Source organism: Cyprinodon variegatus, unplaced genomic scaffold, assembly GCF_000732505.1.
Source record: "Cyprinodon variegatus isolate N-32 unplaced genomic scaffold, C_variegatus-1.0 Scaffold118, whole genome shotgun sequence".
NCBI classification, from domain to species: Eukaryota; Metazoa; Chordata; class Actinopteri; order Cyprinodontiformes; family Cyprinodontidae; genus Cyprinodon; species Cyprinodon variegatus.
The window spans coordinates 908,245-926,766 of record NW_015150571.1 but is presented as its reverse complement, the minus strand read 5'-3'; the positions used below and the strand labels follow the sequence as shown (position 1 = coordinate 926,766).

General features: G+C 35.1%; 1 protein-coding gene across 2 annotated transcripts in view; it reads right to left on the bottom strand.

Annotated features, from left to right (window-relative positions):
- igdcc4 (immunoglobulin superfamily, DCC subclass, member 4) overlaps positions 1-18,522 on the bottom strand; it is an 81,590-nt gene that overhangs the window by 20,387 nt on the left and 42,681 nt on the right. For both annotated transcript variants that reach the window (XM_015375426.1, XM_015375424.1), the window contains exons 4-11: positions 15,807-15,940; positions 12,373-12,507; positions 10,705-10,857; positions 8,844-9,254; positions 8,604-8,768; positions 4,371-4,508; positions 2,964-3,146; positions 76-288 (exon numbers count right to left, since the gene is read on the bottom strand). In XM_015375426.1, coding sequence (XP_015230912.1) covers positions 76-288; positions 2,964-3,146; positions 4,371-4,508; positions 8,604-8,768; positions 8,844-9,254; positions 10,705-10,857; positions 12,373-12,507; positions 15,807-15,940 — 1,532 coding nt within the window. The remainder of the gene's footprint in view (positions 1-75; positions 289-2,963; positions 3,147-4,370; positions 4,509-8,603; positions 8,769-8,843; positions 9,255-10,704; positions 10,858-12,372; positions 12,508-15,806; positions 15,941-18,522) is intronic.

Below are 18,522 nucleotides of genomic sequence, written 5' to 3'. Positions count from 1 at the left end.
TATATATATATAGAACCTAGAAGAATCTAAATACCGGTCTATTAAAAAATAATTTGGAGAGGACTAACTTCTTACCCAGCCCAGTCAAAAGGTGATGCCTTGCCTTCTTTCGAAGCCTGATGGTGTGTGTCTTCGATGACCCTTCTTGCTTAGAGGTCCCATCAGCTTCTGCTTCCCGATATGAGAGCTTATAGCCGGAAACCATTGTATGATTTGGTGAGGGCTGCCATGTTACATTGAGAGTGCTCACTCTGGATCTCACCTTCAGCTCAGAAGGAGCAAAAATCACTGAAAAAGATTTTTTAATAAAGGGAAGATTAGCCCTTTTTCTACAGCATTCCTCTTCACCCTATTAAAAAAATTGCAGATATAATTGTGATTATAAAAAGAAGTTTGAAAAAGATCTGTTAAAATTAACCAGGTTTGCGGTGATACTTGAGAATTAAAATAAATTTGAAATTCATTAACATTTTTTTTTTTAAGAAAGGCATATTGAGACATATAAAAAGTAAATTCCTTTTCTTAGAAACGTCTTACTTGTAAAAGAGCCAGATAGCAAAAGAGATATTTTTAATACAAAAAAAAAATTTTTTTTTTTCTTCCAAAGGTTTGGTTGGGACCTTTTTGATTGAAATAATGCATCAACTAAGGGTGGCACAGATTTAATCAGTTTCTTGTCTTTGCTTGGGTTGTTGGGAACTGCATTTCCTTTATTATTGACATTTGGCTGGTCTCCACTGTTGGTTCTAGTTTAGGCCAACCCAATTATGTTAATCCACATTTAACCACAAATAACCGAGTAAATAAATTAATATCTATTGACTTTGTAAAAGACAATTCATTATTTCACAAAAAAATGCAAACATCCTAAAAAATCAATTCTTGATTGTTGTTTTACTTATTGTCTTTTTAAGATGCAAAGGTGTGAATTAGAAGAAAGACATTTTAAACTTAAAGCATGCCTGAAAATCAAGATATGACTTAATTGTATCTTGAAAAAAATTCCCAAAAAGGTGAGAATGTCTTGATATGATCTCTCTGTTGAAACGTTTACTCTCTTCTCCGATGTACTTCTTCGGTCTGACGAATTACAAATAACCGTAGCCTATTAAACAGCATCCTTGCATAATGGATCAACCATTTAACAATGGAAGCTGTTTGCTCACATGTAACTGGAATGCATCAGGGCTTGAAAAAATGTTATTTTTAACCATTAAAATTTCTTCTCAAGGCTTTGGAGCCACATTTTTTGATAAGTTGGATTAACTGCTCAGTTCTATTCTGGTATTTCACACAGACTAAACACTGCATATTTTCTATAGAGTTCAGAGCAGGTGAGGTTGCTGGCCAATCAAGCATAGTCATATGATACTGAATAATTTTAGCAATGAGGGAGGGTTCCAAGTCCTCGGAGAAAATAAAAACAGCATTTTCTAGCATCTGGTTATTAGAAGGAAATATGACACGCTCTTATACTTCCTGAAAAATTATTGTTCAAACTTTGGACTTGTTAAAACGCAGTGAACCAACACCAGCAGATGGGAAGGAACAGCTTTAGATGGCTTACATTCCTCTAAGTGTGCATCATCTGACTGCTAAAACATATAGCCAGTAGTAGAGTTGTAAAGAAAAAAAAAAAAGAAGGGGGGTGGTGGATTTTTCTTTATTTTTAGGAAGTATGCATGGTCTGAGATCCTGAAGTTTGAACTCCTGCATCGGATTGATGGTGCAATAGGTGCCACTAACTCAGAGGTGCTTGAATATCCAGCTTCTAACTAACTTCCCTGTGCAATTCATGGCAGATTTCTAAAGATGTTTTAGAGTTCACAACGTTATTTTTCTCTACACATCCCATACAGCTGAGTTCTTTCTATATTGTGGCATTTTGAAAAACTTTGTCAAGAAGAGCCAGCACCATTGCAGCCATGCAAAATTCTGCAGGTAACTGTTAAGACAGCTCAGTGACAGCACAATAAAGATATTAAAAAATAGAGTTTTGACTAGTCCAAATTAACTGAAATAACTTAATTATAAACCTCAATGTATAACACCTTAAATGACAAATCATATTTGACATATCTTTAAATGCATTTTGACTCTCCAAAATCTGATTTAAAATATCTTGAATTGTTATTTTTCCCTAGAAATATTATAAAAATATAAAACATCATTAGGGCAGTCAAAATTTAGTAAATAATGTATGTCTATTCTATTAAAATCTCTGTATCTCCATAATGGGTTTGTATTATGAGTTGTCTTCTCAATTCAGAGGGCCCCATGCCTGTCTTTGCCTAGGGCCCCAAATTTCCTAAATCCACCCCTGCTTCGATTCTCTCCTCCAGGTTTCCTCTGCTGTGTCGAAAATTACCTCCTCTGTCGCGGGAGCGTGCATCTCCCTAAACTTACGCCCACTGATGAGAAAACGGATTGTAATATTATCGAAAAGAGAAATTTTAAACATATTCTTAATGTTTTCATATTTCTTATACATGGATGCCTTAAAATTGATAGTTTTGGTGGACAGATCAAAATATCAGATACCGGTCACATATAGGCAAAAAAAATCAGATTTGGGTCACTTCGGGCTGCTGTGTGAACGTAGACCAAGATCACGGGTGAAGGGAAAAATTTAAATTGTGCGAAACTATAAGGACAGAAACAAAAATAGGCACTTGAATACATTCAAGTTTTTAATTGTTAATATTTTGTAGCTATATATCAAAAAACTATATCAAAAAAAAAATTTTTATATCATATGTTGCTATTATAAGTATTTATTTGAGGGTTTTTTTCTTTTATTTTTGATTATGTCAGGTTTGATCTTCTAAAATGATGATGCAATAAGCTTCATAAGTTTAGGTAAAAGTCTAAAAGCTGGCTCTATCACATGTCTACATTTTGTATCCATAGTTAATAGTGCAATCTCTTAATAAAAGTAAAGCCTTGCATAGTGTTTCTCTTACCTGTGCTGTTGTCACTGGGCCTATAGCGTACTATTGTTTGGTGCTGGACCCATTCAGAAGGAACACCAAAGCCAACAGAAGTTCCAGCAGCTATCCTCAGCCGGTAAACCTGGTTTGGGCGCAGCTCCCTGAGCGTGAACTGAGTCTCATTGCCTCTCAGCTCCACTGAGAACATGATATCCACTATTGACAACACAGAGCACACTCAGGTTTTTTAAAAATCCCACGGGGACATTTTAAAGTGAGAGCAGATGGGTACTTTTTATTTTTTAAGATGGCATTTTAAATTAGCATATTTCCTGTTCCAATCATGGGAATTATGTACAATATAATGCTTTCTGTTATCTTGTGGAAATAGGCCACATGGAGTGTTGGCCTAATAAAACCATGAAGCCTGTAAAAAGGACTTAAAGGAAAAGTCCGGTCACATTCAAAATACAAACTTCTGAAAGTACTTTAAATATAAAGTTCTTACATACTGTTCAATGAATGATAAGTGTTTTTGTATTAAGAGTAATTTTCATTTGAATGTGCTTCATTGGTGACATCCAAGAACACTACTGCCACCTACCGGATTATGACGTCACAGTGCGGTATGGGCTGTTGAGCAAGTCCCAGTGCTATATCTAGTGTTTGTCACAACATGCTATGACCCATGATGGTGACAATCAGTGCACTATGCGAAGCAGAGAGTAATGGATTAATGACGTGTTTTTTCTCTGGCCAGAAGTTCAATGGCAAATCCTCCCTCTTCAAGTTGGCAATCCAACGATGAACCCGTCCGCGGAGGATCATGAATCGGAAAGGTGAAATAACAAATTTTTTCCACTTTTAGCCGATGTATTACAACATCCAACTGCCATGCACGTGGGCATTGTCAGTTTCACTATAGCTCTGGTGAATTTCAATGGTGAAGTCCTCTCGAAATCTTCAATAATTGTTTTTGATCCTATTGATTTTCATTGTAAAACAAGGAGAATGGCACTAGGCTTACCGCACCTTGACGTCACTGCCGAAAGATGTCAGGAGTCAGGGGTTACTATATTTGGGCAAAAGTGGCCGCTCCCAGACTCAATGATCTATAAAATGTTGTTTTTATTTTTTTACCGATTAACAACAAATCAATTGCGAACGTATTAGTTTTAGGTGTAGATAATGACCCATTAATTATTCTTTACTGACCGGACTTTTCCTTCAAAATAGTAATTATTGTTCTGCATCCAAAGAAACATGTTCTTACCTTATATGTAAGCACGAACAGGGCAACAACAACATTCTAAATCAGTAATACAACAGTTTCATGGATGTAAGCCTACAAGTTCTTTTCAGTCTTTTTCAGTCCATTTATAACCATATGTTGATTTTAAATGTATAAAAGTGTTTTGCGTCATCATTGAGGTTACTTACTCTGATCCAGCGCACTGTAATCAATGCGGTAGCGGGTAATAGCTCCTCGGCTGTGCTGTGAGGACAGCGGCTGCCATGTCAGCCTGATGTCAGTAGGGGATGTACTAACTACAGAGAGCTGAGGCGGTGCACTAGGCACTATAAAAGGGAAGAAGGGCACATATTAATCAATCTTTTTGTCCTACAGTTATTCCAAAATGTTTACATAATTTAACAAAAACAGTAGTGTTTTTGGTTTAGGGTTATTCATTTATAGCAGCAAAAAAATATTGCAGAATTTAAATTTAACTTTCTCCAGTGAAGTCACTTTAATTAATATCAAGCAGATATGTATAGATAGTATTAATCATTTCTTCGCTTTTAGAAATCCTGCAGTGTTACATGATTTATTCTATAGGTTCCGTTTATATTCTAGATCTAGTTAAAAATGCTAATTGTTTACATCTGTTGATCCTTTACACCTAACCCGTTATCTCACGTTCTCCCTCCAGCCAACAGCAGCAGCTCCAGCATGATCATTAGGTGCTTATTTTATACTTGTCCATTTTAAATGGGTACAGATCTGCAATAACATTTATTTTAAACAATATTCTGTGCTTGGTTATCTGTTATATTTCATTTTTATGCAATAGGTGACATAATAATGATGATAGGGGCTTATTAACTCAACCCAGATAAAAAGCAATGTTTTTTAAACTCAGAAAGATAGAGTGGTCATTCTACAAAACCAATGATCTGAACAATAATTATAATTTGTGATGATTCTTAAAGGTGCCTGGGGACTCAGGAGGAGCTGTTAAGGATGGTAAAAATATTCTACTTAAGATTTAACTTTCTGAGCATAGTGAAAAGCTGTAGGTATAAGTCTAACTTAAAATCTCCTCCTAAATGCATCATCCCGTAAAGCATACAACTGGGTTTACAGCATCAAACAGTGGGAACACTTTTCTTCAGTGGGTAAAGGGGAGTCGTGTTTTGTGAAAACAAAAGTATGTGGCTTGTTACTTCTGTATTAAGTATCTTCTGTAGGTTAGTATTTCAGTTACTGCACAAAGTGACTAGTTTCCAAGAAAAGTAACTATGCAATACATTTTTTATGATCCAAAATTTTTGGGGGTTTTGATAGTTGCCCTGTTCTTTGAACTTTAAATACAACTGAGAGTTATATTATCAAATATAAGTTTAATATCAATTAGTTAATAAAAAAGAAAACAATTATCTGAAAAATATTATTTACTAGTGCTTTCAGATAACAGTATATCAGTGTCACACTAAACCATTTTGGTGTCTTAAGGAGGACAAGTGATTCAATAATTGCAATTTATGTATATATGATTATATTATGTTTTTTTTACAATAAAATAACCCTCAGATTACTTGATATTTATAAACACTAACAGGCTTTACCTTGCAGTAAAATAGGCATGTAACACTATAAAATAATCAAGGGGGCTAAAATAAAATCCCTTAAAAATAACAGTTATGTAGTAGGTGAGTTCAAGAATTTATGTTATCAGATTGTGTCTGGCTGAGCTGCAGCTGTTTTTGATGAACAGTGCAATAATTTCATTCCTGTGCAATGCATCACCAGAACTTGGCCTACAACCTTCACATATCATTTATAAAATGTGTGATAAAAATCTGAACAATTAATATGAGTGCTGCCCTTCTATCGTTTGTAATATGGCTGTGTTCAGAGATAAGTTCAATTTTTAGCTAATACAAAATAGAGTTGAATAAAATAAAGTTAAATGAAGTTAAAACCTGCTAATGTTTAAAGTTTTTCTTTTTGAGGACAAATTAAGTTCTTCCACATTTAATTTGTCAACAGTTGTCAATCAGGAGAAAAATAGACAAAATAAGTTCCAAAATCAAAGATATTCTATGAATAGATTGAAGAAGGTAATCATCTACTGAAGAAAAGCACAATGCTTACATTACCAAGATGTGAATATGTCTTTGGTAAATAAGCCTGTAGGAGTACAGCAACATTTAATAAGCTTCATGAATTTGTGGCACATACTGCCTATGGAGTATGTGCCAGACAAAATGTTCCTCACAGGGCTAACTCTCGATTTTTATTTAATCCCTAAATATAGTGAAATGTCTTCCAAATGTGGAAAAGGTTTAATTTATTTATGAAGTTTGAATCTTGCAGCAATAATCTCAAAAGAGATGTTTAGTATAAAAAAAAAAGAACTAAATCAATTTGACAAAAATATATACTTGTAAAATATCAAATAATACATTAATTGACATTATTGGGGTATATATTTAAATGTAATAATTATTTTCTTTGTACTACTACGACAACTACTACTACTAAGACTACTTCTACTAGTACTACTAATAATAATGTTATTATTATTATTCAAGGAGATATTTATTTTACAATGATTCGTCTAATTATTACATTTTGAGAAACTGTTGTGCTTGTGCTCCATAACTTGATGCAAAAACCCTACCGAAAAAAAAACAAAAAACACCAGAACAACATAACTACTGCCAAGTAAGATGGTGTGCCTTCTTTGTTGCCTGAAGGAACTGCTACTTTATTCAAAGTGGGGAGAGATATGAACAATTTAAAATATTGTTAAATGTTTGAACAAATACAGAGATTTTGAAATTTGAAAATAACAGAGCTTAGACCTGAATCCAACTGAAGATCTGTTTAATTATCAAAAGAGGCCATTGCTGTTAGATGCCTGCACAATCTGCAATACCTTAAATATTTCGGATTGCATAGACCAGTGTTTTTCACACCTGGTCCTCAAGGCACCCTGCCCTGCATGTTTTAGATGTTTTCCAGCTTTCACACACCTGTTATCAATTGATAGCAGATTATCAGGCTTTGCTGAACTGCAATCATCCGAATCAGGTGTGCTGAACCTCAGAAACTTCCAAAACATATAGAGCAGGGTGCCTTGAGGACAAGGATTGAAAAACACTGGCATAGACTACCGTCATATATTATGCTAGTAGACTCCTAACAAAATACTGCAAAATAATACATGTGTATCAAACCAAAATATAAATAGCTGCTTCATTTGGCCTTATTTTTTTAATTGGATTTAAAAATAGTTGCACCCATCATAGGATACACATATCAAATAATATCTTACATTTGTTTTTTAACATTACAAAACAAAAAATAATGGAAGGGTTAGCTCAAACTTCTAATATCCACGGTTCCCAAAAAGGCTCACACCAATTCAAGCAACATCATGCTGTTTGTTAGGATAATTATCATTGATTATGTGTGAGTTTATTACACCTCAATATTAGCTGCCTGTTGTGTGTCAGAACTGATCTTTTGCACAATAGTTTATCAAATTGGGAGAGTTTCTCTGTCCAAATATACGTTTCTAATCTTCATTCTGTAAAAGGCAAAGATTTGGGGATGGGAATGAGAGTGGTGTCCTTCAGCTAAGAAGTAAGTATAATATTTTGATAAGGCTGGAGCCATGGATGTCTCCTCATCTGCAAACGTGTATGATGTAAAATGTGATGATGTGGCAGACTGAAGTATAAAATGCTTCTCTAATGGTTATTGGGCCGCTTCCCGAGAAGTGAGCCCAGCTGCCTTCTGTAACTCTAAGCAACTTCTCTGATCTGAGTAAGATTACAATTTCTAACAAAAATCTGCTGTCATGTCTCCTGGTTATTCAATACATATAACATTATGAAGTGTTATTTAAAGAGTTTTTTTTCGAGTGATCTCTTTTCAGGAAAAAGAACCGGAAAGCTTCAAAATGAGCTTTCCTTTAACATGTTCGAGTTTCTGCTAATTACTACAACAAAACTAGGGTTGCCAAGTCTGTGAAAATGAAATAAGGGACACTTCCTGGCCAGGCATTGTCTTCCACCTTACTGGCATTATGAATACATTTTTTCTTTTTAATATGAGTAAGAATCCATTTTGTAATTATTTTATTAAAACCTAAAACAAATTAGACCCCTAATTTAGTTTTGTAACATTGGACAGTTCATTTTTTTAAATGGGCAGTTGGCAACCCTAAACATGAGAGTATAGTAGTCCTGGAAGACGGCTATCTAGTTTTAGCTACTCAGGTGGTTAACACTCAGATGTAGCTGGTACACAAAAACACCTTAAAATATACAGGATGTAATGAACAGCTGTCTTGTCTAAGAGCAGAAAGACCTTAGTTGTACAATTTTGCTTTATTTAAGTGTATAGATTATTTGCCTTTTTATAAAGATTAAAATACTTACCATCCTCAAGCATCTCTACAGTTACAGGCAGCGATGGAGGACTTGCTCCCATGGGCGAATAAGCCACCACAAAAAAAGTGTAGGCAGTATGGGGGCGAAGCTCTTTGATGAGATACTCTGTGGTTTCATTGCTAACGGCAAAGGAAGACTCCTGATTATCTAATCCTAAAAAGAATAGATTAACATCAAATATGTGAAGTTTATTTATTTCATGACCCCACCCCATTATAAGCAAGCCACCTGCTGTGCGTTGGTAGTGAACAGAGTAGGCAATGATTTGGTCTGTGTTGTACTCAGGTTTCTCCCAGGAGAGCAGGGCAGTTGTGCTGGAGTAAGGAGTGGCAGTCAGGTGGCGTGGGAGGCTGGGGAGACCTTCCTTCACAATGACCGTCAGCTTGGCAGTGGCACAGGCTGTGCCAAGCCGATTTTCCGCAATGCACTGGTAGTAGCCTGCATCCTCCAGAGCCAGCTGGTTGATGAGCAGAACCCCAGGGCTTTGCATCTTTATCCGCCTGAAAGACCTGATGGGTTGGCCATTCTTTAGCCAGTGCAGCTCTGGAAGAGGCTCCCCTGAACTGTTACACAGAAACCTGGCAGTACTTCCTCTAGTGAGGGACACTGATTCGGGGGACTGAACAATCACTGGAGGGGCTGTTAAAAAAAAAAAAATAGCATTTTTACTCAGAACTGTCAGTCTGCAGTTTTTAACAGGAGCATCAGAATTCCACAATTACACAAAATCATCTATTTCACATTTTTCTGAAGGAAAAAGAACACTTACATTATTTCCACCTAAATAAGATGGTGTAAAATATTGTTTACTGCTTTTCTACAGTAGTAATCTACTGTCTAGGTAGTAAACAGTCATTATGACAGGTAATATTGTTCAACAATTTTCAGTTTGTGGCTTTTGAGTCTTGAGAGGATAGTACCTGGTTGAACACATTACGAGGGAACAGTTGATATCTACACAATGACTCAAAAGAGAAAAGATTCCTTACTGAAATTATATGAAATAAAACTAATCATATTTTGTTAATTAGGTTATTCCTTTCCTTTCCGTTTTTTCTGTCTTCTATTCATTTATTGAAAACGCAACATCAAACAGGTGACAACTGAAATCATGACTTAAAAGGAACAGAAAGAAGTATAAACATATATCATTTGACCCCATTTCTATTTTTTTCCAACCCTATTTCCTTAAATAATATAATACTAAGAGCTTATTTTCAACTTCAGTTAAATTAAGATGTCTAAATTACATTGAAATGTCTGTCCCTATAAACAATTTAAGAAAGTCCAGATAAAAATGTTATAGCATGGCTTCATGGAAATATATACAGAAAAAAAACGGAGCTAGATGGAAGAAAATTATGAACCTCCACATGCCTGGTCACTTGTAAAGATACAGTACTAGGTGATTAAAAAAAAAAAAGAAAAAAAAAAAGAGCATTGTTGTAGCCGGTGCAAAGATTCTCATACCTAAAGGTCACTTAATGGAAACTGTTCCAAAGACCTCAATTTTGTGACCTGGTGTAACAAATACTGAAGCACTGGGGTAAAATGACAATCATTTGCAGTGGTGCAAAGGGTCACACAACCAGAAAATTATTGAAAGGTTTTTGACCAAAGTTCTACAATTTTGAGATCCATTCTATTGAATAAAAAATTGAGAATTACCCTCTGAATTTATAGAAAATTTAAAATGTATCTTAGGAAAAATATTCCTTTGTTAGATTAAGAATAGGAATAATTTCACTAATCCTAAAAGGCTTCAATAATGAAATACATTTGTAAAGATTTTGTTTCAAAAAGTATTTTCTCCTTCGGCAACAGTTCAGATTAGTTTCTGTAAGTACTTTGTGTAGTGACTGGTTGAGATGCACTTACAAATAGATGTTCACTTGTAGCTATACAAATAACATACTTGTTCGTACAAACATTATCAGAATCTTTACTTAGAAAAAATACATGCTTAATCAGTGCTTTAGATCATATTAGACCTTTCAATACTGTGAAGATGAATATACAGACTAACCTTAAGAGATGTTTTAAAATAGAGATTTAATTCATTACATAATTACCCAAACATCACTCTTACCAGCAACATGCAATTCAGCAGCAGCAACGACAAACTCTCTAGTCTTGGGCTTGTTGGCTCGGCAGACATAGACACCAGCATGGTGGCGCCTAGTGTCCCTAATCACTAGGTTTGTTGCAAGGACGATCACGTCAGTGGAAATGGGTTTTCCGTCTGATTAAATGAGAAAACAGTGTGGAGCATGAGCATAGTTAGATGTCACAGGCTGGAGAAAGAAAACTGCAACTAGAGATCATTTTTTCAGTCTTTAAAATGCCAGAGAAAAAATGTCAGAGAGAGAAAGTGTGAGCCTTTTGATTAGCAGACTATACGGTAGGAATATGGAGGACCAGCTCTACCATATTTAAAAATAAATACAGAAATAAATAAATGCTCCATAAATAAATAAACATGCAATGAATGCCCCCAAATACAATAAACAAATAAATGTAGGTAGAAATCAAATTATACAGTGAGACATAAATGTATTTATCTCTTTTAATTAGCTTCTTTATTTATTCTCCTTTGTAATAATTACCTTATTTATTTATTTTCCGTTATAATCTTCAACTTTATTTATTAATTACTTATTTTTTAAGTATTTATTTATGTGCATGTTATAATATTTTTGTCTGCTTTATTCTTCCTTTGTATTTTTTCCTTTGTACTTTTTTAATAAGGTAATTATTACAAAGGCAAAGGCAAAAAAAAAAGCTAATTAAAGCTAATTAAAAGAGATATATGCATTTATGTCTCACTGTATTACTTTACATTGTATAAAATTTCTACCAACATTTATTTGTTCATTGTATTTTTGGGGGCAATTAATTGTATGCTTATTTATTTATTTCTGTATTTATTTTTAAATCTGGTAGAGCTGGTCCTCCATAAGGATAATACTGAAGCATTTCCAAGATTGCAAAGTGATCAAAGTGGGCTAAATGCTCTTCAATCAACACTGCAAAAATTCAATTTTCTTAAAATTTCCTGAATTTTCCCTTTAATTAAGCAGGTAAGTGAGACTCTTTGCCTGTAGTGTAAGACAATTCACATAAAAAAAAAAAAAATAAATAAAAAAAAAACTGCAGTCACATATTTAAAAGGTATAAAGTCAAATTATTTCATTTTAAGGGTAAAAATACTCATTTCATTGGGAGAAAATCTTATTTACCTACTCAAATGAAGGGTAAATACATTTATTTTAGGCAATTATTTTACTAACTTTTAGAATTTTGCAGTGCAGCTTCACTAAGAGAAATAGATGTTATAAGAACAGCAGACTCTTAAAAAGTACCACAAGGCCCCACCAACCAAAACACAGTAAAAAAAAAAAAACTTTTTTACTTTCTTTGAAGTTGGCAAGAATAAAACGAGGCGATGGACTCTACCACAATTACTCTGTTAGGTTGTTATCAAACTTAGAGATAGAGGCTAGTTCAGATTTAAGCACCATCTTTCTCAGGTATCAATGCACCAATTCAGATTTTTTTCACTTTTAATCTGTTCTTGATAACTGAAATGGATATGTGCCAAAGTTGATGCTATTATTGTTTTTTAGTTGTTTTAAGTACCTTTCGATGTTTAAGTATGATATTTATGAATGTAAACATGTATATCCCAACATTTGACATAATTATTATGTCAGTAAAGGAAGACAGAAAACAGTAAATGGTGTTTAAAAAGACCTACCTTGTCTACTCCAAGACACAAAAGGTTTTGGGTGACCCTGCGCCATACACTCCATCACAGCAGGATGGCCCAGTACCACAGTGACATTCTGAGGTGGCACAACAATCACCACTGGGTTCAGGGTATCAATGGGTCCTTTGACAACAACATTGGAAAACACTTCAGTGTACAGTTCACTGTTTTACAACAGCACTTCTACAATAACAAGATCTTTTACTTTATGTTTTTTGCAAACATTTAGTAATTTTTCAGCCAGCAAGCTACTAATTGGATCTAAATGCAATATAAAAAGAATTTACGTAAAAAAGTAGATAACTACTTAATTGAAATGATGTATTGCCTCTTAGTCTTTTGGATGGTTGATGCACATGTCCCACTTAAAGAACAAGTGATTGTAAAGTCTTGGAATGAAAACAGGACAAATATTTGATGAGAGCACACAGCAAAAGGTGATTCAAAACCTGCAGATAAACCTTACCAAAGCAGGAAGGAAACATTACCTAGAGGACTGAAACAGGAAATAAAACTGAAGCTACAGGAGGTGGTGTGTAGAGGTAAAAGCCCATTATATGGTTGAGACAAAGAGAAGATTACACAGAAAAAATGGGGCTTTTGAAAGGCCTAAAAGGTACTCTGTCACAGTTTTAGGTATCAAAATAAAGGATTCTGAGCATCCTTAACAACAAAGGGTGATATTCAAACCAAACTTTCCATGGGTTGAATGAGTGCTCATCTTAGATCTTAAGTCCCTGGGGTAAAGCCGGAGTTGATGAAAGGAATGATCTCGGCTTAAGGGTGCTTCATTCAGCCAACACATCATCCATTAATCATTGAAATTGCATACAAGAAACCTTGATGATACATCAGGCTTTAAGTAGGTCAGGCTGCCTCTGCAACAACTTTCTAGCAGATAGTTCCTACAAGTGATGAATCTGAAAGGTGTGTGTGTAATGAACTGCCAAAAATAGAAGCCAAAGTAAAGAATAGACAGAAGAAAAACAATGTAAACATTTGGCTGTTACTATTAATGTTTTAGCTATTTTTTAATCTTCTGAGTATTGAGTTATTTTGGTCCGTTGCTGCCTTCATTACTACCATCAAATCTGTCATCATGTAAATAGACATTATCACCTCCATGAAGTTTTTTTTTTTTTTTTTTTTAAAGGAAGTCATTTTACTGAGAAACCTGAAATCATAACCTCAATGAGGCTGCAGATGAGGAAATTCATTGATTCATGCAAATTAAAAGAGTATAGGCAGAACAATTTTCTGTTATTACAATATAATTTATGCCTCAGATTAATGAGATTAATACATCAGCATAATTTTAATTCAATAGTTTATTTATATAGCGCCAATTCACAACACACGTCATCTCAAAGCACATTACAGAAACAATTCAACCAGAAATCGATTCAGTTTTCTATCTAAGGAAAACCAGCTGATTGAATCGCTAAATTGACTCAAAGGCAATCCCTCACACCAAACATACTTGTTGTGACAGTGTAAAAGGAAAAACTTCCTTTTAACAGGAAGAAACCTCCAGCAAAACCAGGCTCAGTGTGAGTGGCCATCTGCTGAGGCCGACTGGGGTTCAAGTCAGAAGAAAGAGACAGAAGCAGACATAAATAAAATGAGCAAATTGCCCCTAACCAAAAAAAAAGCAAGTGCAATATGTCTCAATAAATATAGGCAATATACTCTCATGAAATAAGACACGCAGAGAGAGTGTTTTGAAGCATTTATAGTTAGTGTGTTTTTAAATTTGCATAGGTGTGCGATAAGGAAAATTGGGCAGTGCAAGTGGTGCTCAGAAGGGGGGGTTGAAGCTAAGTTGAGGTAATTTGGTCACACAGACACATCAAGCATGAACCAGAATTTAGGCAGTTGAAACGAAATAACCAGTCGAGATATCTGAAATCTCTATAGTATGCTTTTGTATCAACTTCTTATGAAAGGATGCAGTCAAATAAAAATAACTGAAAACCACCTCAACCTATCAAGAAAAGAAGAACAGCTGTGCAGTGTTTCTGCTCAGTAACCTTACTTTACCATTAACACGCCCTCACTCAGCATTGTCCATCGTAAAAATCCACTCCGTTACTGGATTTTAAGAGTTCAGCTCCCTAAGACACCATTACTCATCTCAATTAGTTAGGTGAGGAGTTGGCCATGAATATAACAGCTCTCAGTACTGATCAGAATTTTGGTTACATTGACAAAGAGCTGAAAATGGCCTCCACAGAAAACTGTTTAAGCAAACAACTGAAGGAAAGGTTCCATCATAGGTACCTGTCACCACAGGTACAAAAGAAGTAAGAAGCAGGGAAAGAGCAGGGTGGAAGAGGAGAGTCCTACATTGACTGTCATGTGCAAACTTTCCTTTTTATAACCCAGTAAGTGCTTTAATTTTTTAATAAAGAAGCCAGATCAAAAACAAATTAAATCTTGCACTCCAATTTTGTTAGCCTAAAACTGAAAACCTCTTAGAAAAGAAAAGCTGACAGTGCACATTTGAAGAAAACAAGACTTTTGACATGTTTTAAGACCAGACAGAAATACTGTTTTTGAAATTAATAAAAAAGTGGATTCTTTACATATGTCATATTTTCAATGAGAGACCACCCACTAGAAAACCAGCTGACAAGCACCTTGCTGTAAAAACCTCAACATACCAGCTGCTTTTTTTCAAATAGAGAGAAAGGGTTGGTTTTCAAGAACCAGTGCCGCATGTTTTAAATTATGTTTGATTTGAATCAATTATAGAAATATAAAGCAATTATTCATTGGCATACTATGCTTTTGTAATATCCTATTCACATTCAACAGCGAATTAACTTCAGTGCTGATCACAAATACGTTTGGGATAAATTACAGTTTCTTATCATTACTGCAATTTCTTGGAATAAAGCGTGCATCTTGCAATGGCCTTAAAACTTGCTGCCAGTACATACTTATCCTAACTCATCACAGTAAATTAGAAAGGAGTATAATAAACCACCAGTCAAAGATTGAAATATGAATCATTTAATTATTATTTTTATCAATAACTTATAAATCTACTTATTCAGTAATTTACTCTTCAACCACATTCCCATTTTCTTTTGACTAAAAGTAAAATAATTTCTTTGTATTTTAGGGTTTTGGATAAGAGGTTGTCAAACATAATTCATAAAAAGCATGTTTTTGTTTACCGGTAATTATGGGGACACAGTTGAAACTATTGACATAAAGTATACAGCAAACCTTTTTTTGTAACATTACTATATTTTCTCTGTGTCTTTTATTTAACCCTCTCCCCACCTTCCTGTGATTCTAGAAGACAGATTCAGCATTATGGATCTTACCAAAAACCTGGGGTATGATCTAGAAACAACTTACCATTGCATCCCCTTCAATCATCAAACGCCACAAAGCACCGCAAAAGACCTCACCTGTTGTGACAGTGAGTCTGGCTTCAGTGCTGATGTCCTTTCCGGCAGAATTGGACGCAACACACTGGTAGATGCCCTCATCTTCTTTAGTCACCTTTAGAATCTGCAGAACCCCATTAGGAAGGTAAATGAATCTGTTGTTGAATGAGGGGAAGAACAAAGAAACAGAAAACAAAGAAGACAAAAAAGAATTACTACAAATTGCTTGGTACAACCATTCATAGGTAAGGAGTAGAAAATATCTACTGGGGCCCTACAATCTACAATACTTTTTTCATGGGATGAAGAATTGACCTTCAAAAAGATAAGACTATAATACTTAGCTAAACACCAAACAGAGAAAGCATAGTAATATCCCAGCTAATATTTTTGGTGGTCCCCTTTTTCTGCCAAAACATCATATACTCATTGATACATAGAGCCCTGATGTACTGTGGTATTTCACAGCAAGATATTAACATCGATAATTTAATTGCAGCAACTTGCGAGTTTGGATCTCCATTGGTCAGGTTATTTGGACTGATAGTATGGAAATATGGAAGACGAGTCATCACCTCAACGTTCTTCTAGTGCTTCTAAAGACAAACCCAGAACCACTTCATTCTGCTGAAAGAGCCCATGGAAAATTGTTATGGCGGTTTTCATTAGTACCATGCCTGCAACAATGTTAAAAGGACAGCCATTTTAAGGCTGTAAGTATGAACTGATGATGGCTGGGCAGGGCTGTTATTGGTGTATAATGGTTTGACTGTTGAATTCACAAATCAGGGTTTTATACAGTTGATGTCTGCTGGTCTGCTAGGCTATGCTTGTAAGAAAGGTATACCTGTCAGTTTGTGCTACACTAATATCAACCTGACAATCTATGCTGAGAAGAAAGAACAAGAATTTCTTTCCATAGTCTTCAACAAAGGCAGAGGAAATGAGAGGAAAGTGAGAAGGCTCTGTGGAGGAGGCCATAGCGAGTGGAATGTTTGAGTTAGCATTTCAATAATGATTACAGTAGAAACTAACACTATGTTCTGTATTTAGACTCAGTTCAACTGGTGACAAAGACAAGTAGAGATGAAGCCATTCCTTATATGCCACAGGGCAAATCAATTGATATAACAATCAAGCCAACACTAATAACTACTTAAAATCAAATGCAGATCAGAATCTTTGTCTGCTGGCCTAGCTTTTTCAAGTAGTGCCACTTTTCCCCAAGTAATACACATGCATCTCAACCACATAAAATCAAAAGAATATGTGCTACAGTTGTTTGCCTGGCTCATAAGCTGCAATAAATAGCCATGGTTCATTGTTACCCTGTAACTGACTGACCATTATTTCTTCCATGAGCAAGTTTCAATACATACTGACTAAAGCAAAACAGCAATAAACTCCAATCACTGCAGTTTGGGAGGTTAGGCCTATTCTCCCAATTCCCTTAATTATTTCCTCTTGAACATTCAATCTGTTTGTGCTCTGTAAACTTCTAATAGAAAGCGTTCATGGGCTGCAAATACATCTCATACACCATAAGATGCCATAATAGAAAGATAAGTGTTATCTATTACACCAGTTAGTGGTCAAATTTTAACACCTGGCTGGTTTTAAACTGTTACCTGGTAAAAAAATGTTTTACTTAGAAAACCAAAATGGTACAATTTGAATAGCACATATTAAACTTTTAAGTATAAGGTTAACATGATGGAAATCAATATATCCCAGGCGAACATTACTTCTGCAAGTGAAACCATTAGCTCCAAGCCTATTTAATGATATCATCAAGCCTAGTGATTCTTCAGACAGTTAACATGATGAAATATGGTTATCTACAGCCTTTTCATGAGGGGAATGTGAAAGAATGCAAAAAGAAAATTGGAAAAAATAGCGGGTAACTAAGAAGAAGCAATGAATAGGAAAAAAAATAACCAGAAAAGATGGATATGATGAGGAAAGGATAGAGGAAGGTGAATGGAAGGTTAACAGCAAAAGAGGACAATGGATTATACCAAAGAGCTGGCAGATAGTCTGAGTGAGAAAAAGTCACATAAAAGCATGAGAGAATAAAAAGAGAAAAGCCACTGTAATATCAGCTATTTCTTGACTGATTTGTGTGAGAGATCATTAATATTGCCTGGTGAGGGAGAACCATATTGCACCAATAAGATCTTCTTAGCAGCAAGCTGTCTGTAGGTCATGTGGGGCTATAGCCGACATTAACCGTTCACCCTCCATTATAGGACAGGTAATACATTCCCTGACCTTAGGGCTACAGCAAAATGTCTATTACACTAAGCTCTAAATGAGAATATTTCTGAGAGAACTCGCAAAAGAATCTCTTACAGAGACGGAAACATGGTCTTACATGCTCATTTTCCTCTTTTTTTTTTAGAGGACTAACACAGGGGTGCTTGTTTTCACAGGACTATTCTTCAGTGTCCCTCTTACAGTTACTGGAATCTTTAAATGGCTTTTTTTTTAAAACAGCCTTTAACACATTTCAATATAGCCCATAATTGCCATTTTTTTAAAGACCTGTGAAAACATCCTTGCCTCAGCTCCAGATATGTCATTCAAGATTCAACATTCTGCTGTAGAAGTGAAAATAAATATATCTAATTAACAGGAGCAGACAGACAGATCAAGACAGTTTCAATGTTTTTATCACGTAAAGGTAACATCACTGCCAGTAGTGATGCACACTAAAGCTTTCAATGCAAGGCCATTA